At 45.8% G+C, this 14789-nt stretch overlaps 1 protein-coding gene across 1 annotated transcript in view; it reads right to left on the bottom strand.

Annotated features, from left to right (window-relative positions):
- Positions 1-257: 257 nt before the first annotated feature.
- Positions 258-14789, bottom strand: part of LOC139636450 (adhesion G protein-coupled receptor L1-like) — a 28496-nt gene continuing 13964 nt past the window's right edge. Inside the window, exons 4-25 of the mRNA XM_071504539.1 lie at positions 14639-14748; positions 12268-12475; positions 11243-11507; positions 10795-11134; positions 10423-10716; positions 9170-9273; positions 8833-9018; positions 8678-8716; positions 8370-8550; positions 8138-8260; positions 7699-7916; positions 7417-7590; positions 6554-6766; positions 6118-6338; positions 5903-5969; positions 5683-5771; positions 4650-4818; positions 4399-4548; positions 4216-4312; positions 3996-4106; positions 3550-3573; positions 258-3216 (exon numbers count right to left, since the gene is read on the bottom strand). Of these exons, the coding sequence (XP_071360640.1) occupies positions 1226-3216; positions 3550-3573; positions 3996-4106; positions 4216-4312; positions 4399-4548; positions 4650-4818; positions 5683-5771; positions 5903-5969; positions 6118-6338; positions 6554-6766; positions 7417-7590; positions 7699-7916; positions 8138-8260; positions 8370-8550; positions 8678-8716; positions 8833-9018; positions 9170-9273; positions 10423-10716; positions 10795-11134; positions 11243-11507; positions 12268-12475; positions 14639-14748 (5374 nt within the window). The 3' untranslated portion in view covers positions 258-1225. The remainder of the gene's footprint in view (positions 3217-3549; positions 3574-3995; positions 4107-4215; positions 4313-4398; positions 4549-4649; positions 4819-5682; positions 5772-5902; positions 5970-6117; positions 6339-6553; positions 6767-7416; positions 7591-7698; positions 7917-8137; positions 8261-8369; positions 8551-8677; positions 8717-8832; positions 9019-9169; positions 9274-10422; positions 10717-10794; positions 11135-11242; positions 11508-12267; positions 12476-14638; positions 14749-14789) is intronic.

Genomic DNA, 14789 nt, shown 5'->3' with positions numbered 1-14789 from the left:
TAACCATAGTTTCAATAATTCAGGATATGTTTAGTTCCATGACTGTTCTATGAAATATATATACACACACAGTATGTGCAGTTTGTGGTATAGTATTGAAGTACCTCAGCTGATGAATGTAAATAGCCTGGTTTCTAATCATTCTAGCTGCTGTTTACCTCATCACCTTCTCCTCCTTTTCTGCTGTTGATATCTTTCTCCTTTTTCTGAAAGCCTCCATCTCTCTATTCATCCACACAAACAGAAAGACGAAAACATTTATTTCACATGTTTACTTGAACTTCAATAGCAATACAAGACAATCAGAACACTTCAGGTCAATATGTACAAGGATCTCTGGGGGTTGCAGAAAAGTTCTGAGGTTTTATATGATCTCTGGCTCTGGAGTCAAGAGTTCTGTTGCTATGACAAACTCCATGGCAACGAGTCTCATCACCAACAGTTAGTGGCAAGTGGAAGTGGGAGGAGGGGGCGGAGCTTTTGGTCTTGATGTGAAATGCGATTGGTCAAGAGTTCAAAATCAGAAGGAGGCGATGTGTGTAAGAAGACCCCCAATTGATATTGATAAAATGCTTCACTGTGATACATTAATTATACAAGAATGATGTATATACACACGCACACGCACTCTCTCTTGCTCACACACACACGGCCTTTCGCACACGCATGCTCATCAAGCTAGACACACACTCGCATGTACGCTCACATACACTTCAGCACTTTCCTCCTACAGTATGTAGCCTTGTAAAGCCACTATAAAGTCATGCACATGTTCTTTGAAAGGATTTTTTGGCAACACACAAGTGCTTCTTTGACACACTGTTTGCTTGCTACAGGGAGGGGCAACACCCAGCCAATGAACCAATAGAAACTTAGATGGTGGGCCAATAAGGATAAGCACTGATGAGACGGGAAGACACAGCAGGGTTTCAGGAAAAAGGGGAGAGGGTGAGGAAGAGGAGGAGGAAGAGTTAGAAATGGATCACAGTCATAGAAAAGTAACAAAACATGGAAAGGGGGAAGTCTCGTGGTGATCAGGAGATAGAAGCAGGGAGGAGCCATCACTGTCAGTATCATCATCATTACCTTCTTCATCCCTCATCGTTATCCTCTTTATCATCATATGCATCATCATTTCCATCAGTCTGATCATCATCATTTGTTGTTATTATCACCATCTTCCTTCTCCTCCTTGGTTTCTATGCCCCGATCACCACCGCCCTAGTCACAGGCTCGTCACCCGCTGCATCTGTCCGTCGTCTCCCTCAGAGGTGGGCTCTGCTGTGTACGCTGCCTCTCCATTGGATGCCAGCGGCGGCGGCTGGTAGAAGGTCTGCAGGTGATTGGGCCGTGGGCCCAGCGGTGGGCGGCCCAGGCTGTAGGGCAGTTCCAGTGCGGGCCGCTGGGGCTGGCCAGGAGGGCTGACCTCTTCTGGCCCTTCAGGGCTGCTGTCGGGGTAGGAGAGGGTCGGAGGGGACGTGCGAGTGTAGAAGCGAGGGGGGGAGCTGCTTCGGCTGTAAACCTGGGGGGAGTGTCGGGAGTAGAGGTTGTTGGGAGGCGAGTTGGTGTCTCGTGGAGCAAATATATTTGTCGGGGGAGAGCTTCGGGGAAAGATGCTGAGTGGCGGCGAGCTTCGGTCCCCGGGGTAGAGCGGGGAGGGGTTTGAATCTCTGGCGTAGATTGGTGAGGAGTCAGGGTCAAGGTCAAGATCAGGGGTCAAAGGCAGAGCAAAGCTGTCGGAATCCTCTCGTTCGCCATGATACCGAAGAGACCCTCTATCTTTCCCTCTTTTCCGCCCCTCTAGACCTCCATCTTTGCTCTCAAACAGGAAAGATTCATCCCTGTCTATATCGATCCCTCCTCTCCACACGTCCAGTGCTCTATCCTTCTGTTTCTCATTCTCTCGTTCCACCCCTGCTCTCCATCCATCTCTGTCTTTTAAAAACAAGGTTTCTTCCTTCTCTCTCTCCATCCCGCCTCTCCATCCGTCAATCCCAAAATCTTTCTTCTGGGTAATGAAAGTCTCTTCCTGCTCTGCCTCCGCTCCTCCTCGCCACACCTCCATCCTTCCATCCCTCTTCTCCAACAGATGAGATTCCTCCCTCCCTCTTTCCATGCCACCTCTCCACTCATCCATCTCTCCATCTCTCTTCTGAGAGTTAAAAGACTCCTCTCTCCCTCTCTCGGCTCCTCCCCTCCATTCGTCCATCATTCCGTCCCTTTTTAAGAGAAACGTCTCGTCCTTCTCTCTGTCCTGGCCGCCTCTCCATGTCTCTACACCTGCCTCCCTCTGCTTCATCAGCAGCGGCTCTTCCAAAGCCTTGTACAGGGGCTCAGAATCCTGTGGGGGAGGAGGAGGAGGAGGCGGGAGGGGCCTGTCCCGGTAACGCTCCCGGTCTCTCTCCCGCTCTCTGTCTCTGTCCGTCCCTGCGCTCGACTCCACTGTGCTGCGGTGGCGGGCCAGAGTTCCAGGGGTGCGGCTGAGGGTGGAGTAGGGCCGAGCCTGAACATCAGGGGGACGTGCTTGCTGCCTGTCCTGGAGCCCGCGGCGACCCAGAGTGCCTTGCAGCTGCGACCTGTCCCCGTCTTTAAGCAGCTCCCGGGACTCAGAATCTCCAGAAACACGTGCGTGTGACCAGCTATCTTGTAAGCGTGGCGTCGTGGCGTGTTCTTGTCCACGTGTGGAGGAAAGTGTCTCAGCGTCTTGTGTGTGGTGCCTCGTATGCGCCCAGCCCTCTTGTGCGTTGTGGCGTGTGCTTGGCTGCATGCTGGCCGCCCAGCCCTCTTGGGGTGGCTGCGTGTGTCGGGTTAGCGTGGCAGTGTGAGTGAGAGCCGCCCTGTCGTGGTGGTGAGGCCTCGCCAGGCTTCCGTAGCGCTCAGGAGGAACAGGCATGGGGACCGAGGGCCTCAGGTTGCTCTGCACCAGCTCTGAGATGATCATCTTCTCCAGCGCTGCTGCATCAGACAGGTTACGGCGCATTCCGGTGCTGCCGCCCAGATCTGTGGCCCCGTGGGGGGTGAGGAGGGCTGGAGAGATGTCATCCCCTCCAATCCCAACTCCTCCCTCCCTCAGAAGGTCGGTGCTGCCCACCACTCCAGCTCGGGACCCGGGCGTTGTCCCCAGACCATGCAGAGTGAAGGTGTTGGGGGTGTAGCCTCCGTTGAGACACACGCTGTCCAACCCACAGGACTCCTGGCTCTGGGACCCACCACCCTCTGTTAGGAGAAACAGGAGGATGCCAATTACAGGAGGACAGGGACACTGTTTAAGATTTACATGTTGAGATGGACATGGATGAAAGTGTGAATGAATGAGCAGAGTTTAGTGTTCCTGTGCCTACTGAAGGTGCGGCTTTATCAAGATTTGAATATTAACAGTATTATGAAATGTTCGGCGTGTGGCCACATGGAGGAGATGTATATTATGTCTTCATGGTCTATGGACAGTTACTGTGTGCAAATATTGCACAGATAGTCTATGAATTGAACCACAGTGCACAAGGAAGTGGCGCTCAATGATTCAAGTGAGCACAATAAAGGAGCTCGTACTCTGCTTGTTTCTGAAGGTTCCTACTGATCCACGTTAAGACAGAGAGACAGAGAGGGAAAGTGTCAAAAAACATTTAAAAGACAAACAATTCAAACTCAAAAACTAAAATCAGAATGGCCACAAAAATCATTTGAGATTTAAATTCCAAATATTCATACTGAAAAGTGACAAACCATACTGTGCAAAATACTTAGACCACTTAGGAAAATGATAATAGTCTGTCTGATATTATTACCCCCACTAGTGGTTTATCAAATATGTCTTTTCCTACATACATAGTTAACAGGCTTAAAAGACATTTTCAGTGGGGTCTAAGAGTTTTGCAAGCTACTGTATAAAGACAGTAAAAGAAATGAACCTAAAGGAGGAGAGTGAGTAAGAAAAGTGATAAAAATAGAAACAGAAGTACAGAGGAAGAATCACAGGAAGCAGTAATGAGAGGTACCTGTGGAAGTGAAAGGTTGATTGTATCCCTGGGCCAGCATCGTGTCATAAGGAGAGGCTCCAGCATGAGTCTGCAACACTGGATTAGTAAGGAAATGGTTCCCCAAAGGAGCTGACGATGGAGAGGGAGAAAAAATAAATGTCACATTTTTCACCCACAGAGGGGACAACGGTGAGATTTAAAAGGCAAATAAAAAAATAAAATAAAAAAAGATCTTCACCTCGGTTAAGAGTAGGAGTGTTGTTCACGTCTGCAGCGATGAAGGACGATTCAGTCTGTCTGCGAACAGTGTCGTTCCACATCCTCCTGATGCGACTCTGGAACAGAAAAATTTCAAACAAGGTCAAATCTGACTTAGACAGAGAGACAAAGACCCAGACAGGTGCATTGAATTGTATTGTACCTGTCTGTTAGCAGTGGCTCTCCGACTCTGGCTGCTGGTGTACCGGCTGTTGGACCGCAGAGCAGAACCCTTCACAGAGTCCGGAGAGCTGGAAGAGGAAGTTGCACAGCACTGCGAGAGACGCAGGCATCGGCCATAGTCCTTCTGGCCCTACACACATATTCAAACATGAGACGTATTAGTTAAATCATGCATGTTGGCGGACAGAGAGACACGTGCAGGTACATAATAACACCCACACATAGCCTGACCTTCCTGGCGAGGCTGCAGTGCAGTATGGTGATGAGGAGGCCCTGGGCGGTGTTGAGGGAGGAGAAGAGATAAGCCAGGAGGAGAGACGGCGCAGACAGGAACATCAGGCCTGAGGACCATGTGACGCTCTGCAGGAAGAGCAGCGTCAGGGAACCCACCGCCCATGCCCTGGAGACACCGGAGGACGAGGACACGAACATTTCATTTTCAATCGGGCAAACTAGTTCAAGAAGGGTTCACTTAACCAAATCCATCAGAGAGTTCTTGTGTGTCATATTCACCTGTTAAACTATTTCACACAGCAGCTGAAGAGCTCAGTGCATGTAATTGATGTCAAAGTTTACACACTCAAATCTTCTTGCATGCCCCCGTCAGCAAGCTCTCTTGTGTTAAAGTAAAAACTGAAGAAAGTGAATAAAAGAGGATGCAGACAGACTAAGTGACATTACTTACACCCACCCTAGCTTTCCTTTTATCCTTTCCTGAGTGCAAGTTATTTCCTCTATTTTCCATTTGTACAGCCTTGCTGTATAAATATTTGCTTAACCTTGTTAAGGTTCAACCTTTTCTTACTCAAAAGGATGCAGAGACTGCATAGTTCACAGAGCCATTGAAACTGCTGCAGTGAATTTCACTTAGGCTTTCCAAAAGCTCTACTTGACTTGAAACTTTTTAATTAAATACTAATCTCTAAGTGGACCAGCTTCCTCATACATAACAGACTCCAGTTCAAGAAACATTCATTTAAACTCCTTTTTATTGTTTTCTTTCATTTCTTTTTTTTTTTTTTTTGGTTTTGGTCCACTGTACAGCATCATGCACAAATTACAAAAGTTATTAAATAAAATATTAAAATTGAAAATGTCATGCAACAGGTAGGGAAGTAGGGAAAACAAGTTGTTAGTTGTAGGGTCTATTATGGTTATAATTTAGCTTTACTCTGTTTTGCTATCACTGGAGACAAAGTGACTGAGACGCAATGAGCTCTACACATAATCACCACAAAAGATCAGCATGAGGCACTATACTAACCTCAGGTTGTCATGGCGACTGGAGTCTGGCTTCAAAGCAGCAGTGCTGTGCATCTTATGTAAGGTCATCACCAAGACAACGAGGTTCAACTGAGGCCAAAAGGATAAATACCAAACACAGTTCAATATTCATTCATTTATAATCACTCATCATAATGTTATTACATGCTGGTGATTCAATAGCAGATTTATGAAAAGTCTGTGTGAGCATGAACTCTCACCGTTATGACGACAGCAACAGGTCCAAGGAAACTCCAAATAAAGTAATTGTCTGTTCGTAGCCAACATCTACACACACACACACATAGAAACACACAAACAAATCACAGGAAAATAAGAACCTCCAAAATAACAGTCAGTCTGGGAGCTGTAGTAACTGTCCCCATACAAAAATGTGCACACAAACACACACACACACACACATTAGTCAACTTACGCTGTCTTTGAGCCGTAGCCTCTGAAGTCTATAGCTGCAGACACAGCCACCACCAGTCCAGGAATAGAGTAGCCACACAGGTAGAAATACTTCCTTCTGGAGTTACGTCCCTCAAACACTTCCCGCTGCAGCAGGTACAGTTCCACCCCCTCCAGACACAACCAGCAAAACACTGAGAGCAGCGAGAAGTGCAGCAAGCCGGCAATGATGGAGCACACAACCTGTAAATGTGTTTAAAGGAAGAGTGAAATAACAACTGACAATGAATGGGAACAAAGAAAAAAATCTATAATTTATGTAAACACTTAACACAACACTGCAGGCTCCAAAATGCTACTTTACAAAGCCTATAAACTCCTTTGTGATATTGCGATATTATCTTGATATTATACATTGTTATTCTTGTTATTATGTTGTTATTATATATTGTACTCACTGTATATTGTGTCTTGTTGGCACCGACAAGGAAGAGTAGTTCAGTGATGAGCAGGTTGGCCCACAGGTTGCAGTGGATGGTGCTGTGGTCTGTGTGCCAAGGTGCCCCCTGGCAGCACAGGGTTGTAAGGCAGGTGGCCAAACACACCAGTGCTACGGAGATGCCAACCCAAGACACCACATAGACCAGGAGCTCTTCTACACCGACCCCAAACTGATGACGGAAAGAAGAGGTTTAGACAGATGTTTTTTATTTTGTTTTTTTTAATCTGATCATAAAGAATATACATATGAATGTAGGAGAGTGTGTTAATGCAGGTTTATGAGCATATGTGGATGTATTTTGTGGTTGTGTTATAGACTTTTTGTGTTTCTGATTGTGTGTTTTTTGTGTCAAATGAATAAAATCACACTCAACAAAGTGAACATCTTACAGAGACACACTTCACTCATTTTTCTGGCAGGACAAAATACCCGGCAGCGTTTTTCACTCCCTCTCTCTCTTTTCAAGCAGCATTTTGTAGTGGGGGTGAAGTCCCACTGCGCCACAGCAAATGAGTGCATAAGTATGGGGAACTTTAGAGTGTGAAGATGGAGGTAGATTTACAAAGTAAGAGTTTGGCACCTGAATGTTTCAAAAGGAAGCATTAGCAGCAATAATACACGACGCAGAAACTCAGGTACAAAATGCACAGAAAAAAACTGTTTTCAGTGCTGAGAGAAGGTTCACAGAAAGTCAAATCAAAAAAAAAAAAAAAACTTAACTCATTAACTTAACACTCAAAAACTTAAATCAGCTTTCTCTCTGCCAGGAAGGTGAATTTCACACAGTTACATGGTGTTTTTGTGGTGTGTGTAACTTACAGCAGGTTGCTGATACGTCATGAGCACAGCATAGCTGGACAGGTGGTTGCAGGCGCAGGTAGTGTGTGTGTTGTTGGTGTGTAACAGGCGGCAGCCCTGTGTAGACCACCTGCCGCTCCCAGACACTCCGGATGCGTTCCAGAAAGAGCAGTTGGGGCCGAAGTGGTTCTCCAGCTGGAGAGACAACCACACCAAAACGCTCAGCGACCAGATTATACACGATGTTAGCAAATTTGCTCATTCCTGATATTCATTTTCTGGTAAACAGATCTGCAAACACACCTGCAGGTGCCTGAGAGTGAAGATCACTGGCTCGGAGAGGTACACCCTGTTGGATCCTCTGTGCACAGAGGCGGAGATCACATGAGAGTTGACCACCAGGCTCTTACGCCTGACCTCTGACCCCTGGCTCAGCCCCAGTCCGAGCCGCATAGTAGAGTTCTGTGTGGTCAGGAAGGAGCCCAAGTTCTTATAGAGAGAGAGGACCAGCTTCACCTGGCCTGCAGAGGAAAACCAAAGAAGAGAGGGCGACACAGTGAAGAGGGGGACAACATTTTCTACATTCAAAATAAGACATCTAGACATTTATAATACATTTAATAAACTTGATACATGGAGAAGAACTAGTATTACTTCCACAATCCATCACTGGTCCTATCCATTTTCTACTATGCTGTGGAGAATATTAGAATGTTGATTAGTTTCATTGTGTGCCACAGACCGTTGTTGCTGTACTGTTGCAGAGCAAGTGCTGATATCTGCAAGATGCTGTCACTGTCGTAGGAGTGAGGGAACGTCAGGTCCTGTATGTCTGCCTCTGTATTTAGCACATACACCTCCAGATCTGTGCACACGCAGGAACAGACATACACAAAAGTCTGGATGAGTTGGTGAATCTCAAAATATGTAATGCAAAAAAAAAAAAAAGACTAGAAAACAAAAAGACCACGTACCAACATTTGGTGCCCTGTCACTGAAACGGCCTTCATAGAGGTTGTTAGCCAACAGAAATGCTCCTTTCTCTACTGCGTCCAACAGCAGTGATGCAGAGCGTGATTGGTCAACACTGCTCATATCAGCCCAGGACACCAGAGCCTCAGGACCCAACAGATTATCAACTGTCTGAACGACGGCCTGACATAGAGAAAGCCAGACAATCAACGAATCAATGAATCAGTGAGTCAATAAATCTATCTATCTATCTATCTATCTATCTATCTATCTGTCCGTCTGTCCGTCTGTTTGTCTATCCATAGTTTACCTGAACATAAGCTCTGCATGTGCGTTCCCTCTTCTGCAGCTGAAAAGAAGAAATGAACCAGACAATTATTGTTAGAATTATCATCACTGACATTTCCGCTTCCATTTCCAGGAAAGGTCAAGTACACATCCACACTGACGACGGGAACAATTTACCTTGTTGTAATTGCGTGCTGCAGACTCTTTATTGGCTGGTCTCAAGGCCTGCAGCTGGGAATCCAGGATGTCCAATAGCTGTTCAATTAGCTTGACAGACATGCTGACATCACCAGCATAGATCCGCCCCCGGGTCAGGTTGACCAACTCCCCAGCGATGTTGGCTGCGTTCTCTCCGCTTTTAATCTAGAGTGAGGGGGGGGTGTTTATAATGTCAAATGTTTTAACATTTAAGAGAGAACTGCTTGCCGACTGGTTTTAGGGCATTTGCACAGCATGTGCGTGTGTGTGTGTGAGTGTGTGTGTGCATATTTGTGTGTGTTTGTTTGAGACTAACCTTCTGTGCAATTTGGCTGACCCAGGGAGAGGTGCAGTTGGAAAGGTCAGGCCCTCTGGAGCTCCAACCCACTGGAGACGACATGCACTGATAGGAGGCTATACCTGCAGAGACAGACGGGATGATGTTTTACAGGACCTCAGGTGGTTTGTGACTTCTGTTTCTCCTTACACTTATTTTCCCCCCATTTAACCCTACAACAATATGGATATTTTTTTGGTAACAGATATGAATCAAGTGTGTAGTTTAGAAGAACTATTATTATTCAATTTTTATTATTTTTATTTGTGTCTTTAGGAGTTCATTTATGGATACTAATAATAGTGTTTGATTTTTGCCTTTGCTTTTCATAAAAAATAATGTGAAGGTTCATTATTATATTTTTTTGCCACTTGGAGGTAGAAGAACCATACTAAGGCAAACAACTACATGCCTTGAACATATTAGCATTTCATAATGTTAGTTAAAGTGTTAGCAAAAAAACACATCCAGGAAACACAGAGCAACATTAGCATTCGTTTGGAGTCGTGTTTGTGTCCACCTGATGAATGTAAGGACAATGTTCACTCTCCATTTACCTTTGTTTCGGCCTTCATCAGCTCTTGTTTTCTCATTAGCTTCAGCTTATTTAGCTTGTTTAATTTTCTTCTTAAACTTGGGCTGTTTGCTGTTTGGTAGGCAGTGACTGAATCACAGTAAATATACTGTCAAAACAAAACTGTGGGCTAAAAGAGGCTAAAAAAACTCAGCAGAGCAGAAGTCGTGCTTTAATACTCTGCCGGTTGAGTGTATAGTGTACCTGATCTGTTTCAATGTTGGATACATTAAAAAAATTCGAATTTGTTTACAAGATATTTAATGAAAAGCAGAACTAAAGCCTCTGGTACAAACCAGTTCTGCAAATTACGTGCAAGTTACAGCTTCACCTGTTTTCAGTTATAAACACAATTTTTATGATTACATAGTGCTCCAGTGTAATCATCACCCCTGTTCTCAACTGAGGTCAAGCATGATTGTGTAACAGCTTCTCCTCGGAGCACTGGGCTGAGGAAGACAGCTGCACAGTGTGAGGAAGAGTTGATGAACCCACCTCCTCTAAACACAATAACCTCTCTATTTCTTCCTGCATCTCATCTGAAGGCAAGTTCAAAGAGAGGACACCCGACTACATTTCAAAGGGAAACGAGATACAGAAACACACATGAAAATTACACACACACACACACACACACACTCACAAGTGCCACACCTACCTAGTGACCCTTTAGGGCAGGGCCTCTCCACTGTCTCTCCCTTGAGGGTAGGGGGCCACTGCACGCCTCGTGCTACCCGACCCTCACATCCGCCCACCTGACCGGGACCCCCGGGAGCCATGGGGACACGCAGAGGAGGGCGCGGAGTCAGGGGGACCATGGCTGTGATTGGCCGTTGGTCAAAGGGCCCCCGATTGATGACGCCAATTGGGTGAGAGGCTGACGGCCGCACTGGGGTCAACGCGACAGTAGCTGTGTAGGAGCGGACGGTCGTCATCAGGGAGGAGAGGGGACCTGGAGGGACAAAAACACAGGTAATTCTCTGGACTCATCACATATGTCAAAGTAGACATCTGCACTTGTCCTGCAAACCTTTAGTGGGCGGAGGTGGAGTGAACTGTAGCGGGTATCTCAGCACGTAATAGTTATTCCACACGTATAGCTGGTTGTCTCTGGGGTTGTAGTCTATGGAGGAGATGTACTGGTAAGGGTTGGGGAATGGTATCTGAACGGGCAGCTCCTGTCCACGGCTGGTGTCGTAGGCATAAACCACCATGTCGCTGCCAGCCCGGCCTTCCGCCTGCCCTTCGTCATCCTGGAAGACGGAGCGAACGGCATAGAGCACGCCACAGGCCATGAAGGCGTTGCTCGCCCCGCGTTTGTCAAAGCCTGTGGCCCACGTACCCTCAAAGCGCAAGGTGTACGGGTTCACCTGCAAAAGGGAAGAGAGAAGACATAAGAGGTGAGAGAACAGAGGTATTTTCAAAACTCTTCTTTTTCCCCTCTTTTCTAATCGTTGATCTGCTATCGTTCCGCCTACCTGGCTGACCACAATGCGTCCATTATTTGCTTCAGTAGAGTAGATCACCCAAAGGCCGTTCTCGTCCACTGCCAGATCGATGTCTGACTTCCCTCCCCAGCGGTAAGGCGAGGTGTCATGGTAGTTGGCATTGACCACCACTGCCTCGCCGCTCTTTATGCGAGTCCGCAGGTCATACTTGACCAGATTGCGTGTCCGCTCCTTGTTGTAAAACACGGCACCGTCATACACCACAAAGCCTGTACCGTCCACACGGCTAGGCAACCTAGGAGGACATACAGGATGTTATTGATACTATTGATTGAGAAAACAGAGTTAAAGGCCCTGGAAACTAATTTTCACAATCATCTTCTCATTTTGAGTGATGGTATCCTACATGAACACAACATTTTCTTTATTCCTCCAAAGTTAAAACAGCTGTTGTTACTTTACAAACTTTCCGTTTTTGGGAATTGTTTTTAGAAATTTCTGAACTTGTGTTTTGTCTGTGCTGTTTGAAGCGGATGGGTCTCAGTTAGAAAAAGGCGATGTCACTGTGCACCAATCAGGATTTACCAATCATAATCCGATCATAATCATAATCCGATGGCAGTTTACTCATGTATCCAGGCCACTGTATGTCCCATCTAGTCAAACCACACCCACACTGTCTGTTACCTAGGGATGTTTTTTTCTCTCGCTCTCTTTCTTTCTCTTTTAATCTTTAAGATATCAGTCCTGGTTGAATTAGCAACACCTATGGATACTGATGGTAACGGTAAGAGTGGTTTAATAATACAAGTCCCAGAGTTCCATTAGAAATGACTCGGTTATTCCCAGGGGGCAGGCAGCTGCATAGTTTCCTGTAAATCCCTTGTGGATGTGCACACTGTTTGACACCAGGGAATGACAGACTCCACCACTGATTATATAAACTACAGTAGTTATCATGAGTTTCCAGGACCAAAGGTTTGCCTGGGTCCAAAACCCAAAAGTAACTTATCAACTAATCAACTGCTTCAGCGATACACGCACACATTACTCACTTATAGGTGGTGGTGATTCTGTTTTGGCGGTAGTCATCCCAGGAGGCGTACTCGTACAGCACCTCTGTCCTATACGGTGTCCATGGCATGACGTACAGCCTGTCACCAGCTTGCAACGGGTCCTTACACCACGCGCCTGACTGATGCTCCGCCTCCAGAAGCGAGGAGGCCGGCTGGATGCTGAGCAGTGAGCCAGGACATACGAAAACTGGAAGACGGGAGTTAGGAAGGGTGGCAGGATGTAAGAAGGACGAGAAAGAGGGAGGGAAAAGAAGAGCAGGGAGGGACGTGAGAAAAGAGTGGAACGGTAGTGGAGGCAGGTGCAGGTAGAAAATTGATTGATGCATGAAAAATGGATTGAGTTAGATGCAGTTGGTGCGGCGAGATTAAGAAAAAAGAATGAAGAGAAAAAGAGAGAGGGATTTAAAACACCTGTGCTGATCTTGAGAGGCAAGCAACAGAAGAGACGTAAAAGTGTATTCACACACTGTTAGTGTGTGTGTGGTGAGTAATACAACAGGGACACTGCAATGAAAGGTGTATTTATGTGCTTTGTGTGTGATTGCATGTGTGTGTGTGTGTGTGTGGGTTAGTGCAAAAAGAGTGAAGAGTGTGAGGTAGAATCAGGGACGCAGAAGGCGGGGCTAAATTTTGCCTTGAAGTGAATGAGAGGGCAAGTTAGTTACACCGAGCACAACAATTGGTCCACCCACATGTCAATAACTGAATGGACACATATGTATACTGTACAGTCTCACACTGGCATGCAAATAGGCATGCACACACACTCACACACATAAGCAGTGCTTGGTAAGCACACATCCAGACGGATACACAATCACACACGTTTGGTCTTATTTTTCCTATGAAGATAAATAAGGGGCTCTTCCTATAAGGGAAGAAAAGGGAAAATAAGCATGAGGAGGATGAGTGGACAAGAAGAAAGACAGAAAGAAAGAAAGGACGAAAGACAGAGAGAGAGAGAGAGAGACAGAGAGAGAAAGAAAGAAAGACAGAGAGAGAGAGAGAGAGAAGGAAAGGAAGAAAGCGTGCTTGTGTGTAAACAGGAAATAGAGCAGAGAGAGGGTAAAAAGAAGATCATGTTTATGTTTGTGTGTGCAGTGAGACCGAGGGAGAGAAACAAGAGACAGAGAGATCGACCAGGAGCAAGAGAGGAAGAAACTGGAGAGAGAGAGAAAGAGAGACGAGAATAAGAGAGACTAGGTGCAGAACCTGGATAAAATTGGATAAAAGGACGGGTTTCCATACAACAAGAGATGGATAAAATGGGGAAAAAAAAGAACCGAGTAGGAAATGAAAAAAGGGGGGCAACATCCAGCATGACTACGAAACAACGTCCTAGGGTAAGAGGAAGAGAGAAATGGTAGGAGAGAGGAAGAGAAGGAGAGGAAAGAGAGGGGTCGGGGGTAAGGAGAGATCAAGATGCTACAATATATTGTCTTTACCTTTTTGGTCCACTTCTACTCAAGCATAGGAAAAAAAAGAGGGAGAGAAAGAAAGAGAAGTCAGAGGGTGAAAGAAGGGAAGTAAAGAAAAGCAAGAAAGCAAGCAAGAGAGAAAGGAAAGAGAGAAAGCAAGCAAGCAGAGAAAGAAAAAATAGAAAGAAAGAAAGAAAGAAAGAAAGAAAGAAAGAAAGAAAGAAAGAATTGCACAAATAAAGACTTTGGAACTCATTCTCACCACAAACATTATAATTTACATAAAAGAAAGAAGAAGCACAAAAGAGACCCAGCATACTCCTCTTCTCTCCTCTCCTCCCCTACCGCCCCATCCTCCCCCCTTTCCCTCCCTCCACCTCCCCTGATCTCTCCTTCCCTCAATCAGGCTCCTGTGGAGAAAAGAGAGCAACTCCTGTGGCGTGAATCTGGAAAAGAAAACACACACGCATGCACGCGCAAGTGCAAACGCACACGCTCGCATCCATACACACACACAGAAGACATACAGTATGCAAATGTCCTACAGTTTCTCTCTCTGTACTTTTTCCATCCAACTTTCTTTCTGTATTTTACACACACACACACACACACACACACACGCACACACACACACACACACACACACACAAAAACTCCCTGAGAAAAAAAAAAACTTTTCTACCGATCAATCTCTCAGGGAAACAGTCGACATCAGAGGTTACAAGAACAAAAAAAAAAAAAAAAAACACACACACACACACACACACACACACACACACCTAAAATGTAGCTCGACAAAAATTGGTTAAATTTCTGTTTTGCATGCACATACACATGTTTTTGTATAATCCCGTTTGAGTGTATATGTATGTATGTGCGTGTTTATGTGTGCTTATATATGTATATGCATATATGTATATATGCATACTCACTGTAAGGGACACACTCGTACTGGATCTCCAGGTACTTGTATGTTCCAGGACAGGGGTCTGGGAACACGTCGACCCCTGCGACCACCACACACTGAGTCCTGTTGTTACACCTGGAGAACAGATGGATGGATGGATGGACGGATCAGTGAGA

The sequence above is a fragment of the Trachinotus anak genome, unplaced genomic scaffold (genome assembly GCF_046630095.1).
Source record: "Trachinotus anak isolate AG129_WGS33_773 ecotype Australia unplaced genomic scaffold, CSIRO_AGI_Tana_v1 ptg000019l, whole genome shotgun sequence".
NCBI classification, from domain to species: Eukaryota; Metazoa; Chordata; class Actinopteri; order Carangiformes; family Carangidae; genus Trachinotus; species Trachinotus anak.
The sequence above is the reverse complement of the archived record's forward strand: the minus strand, read 5'-3'. Positions and strand labels throughout refer to the sequence as shown.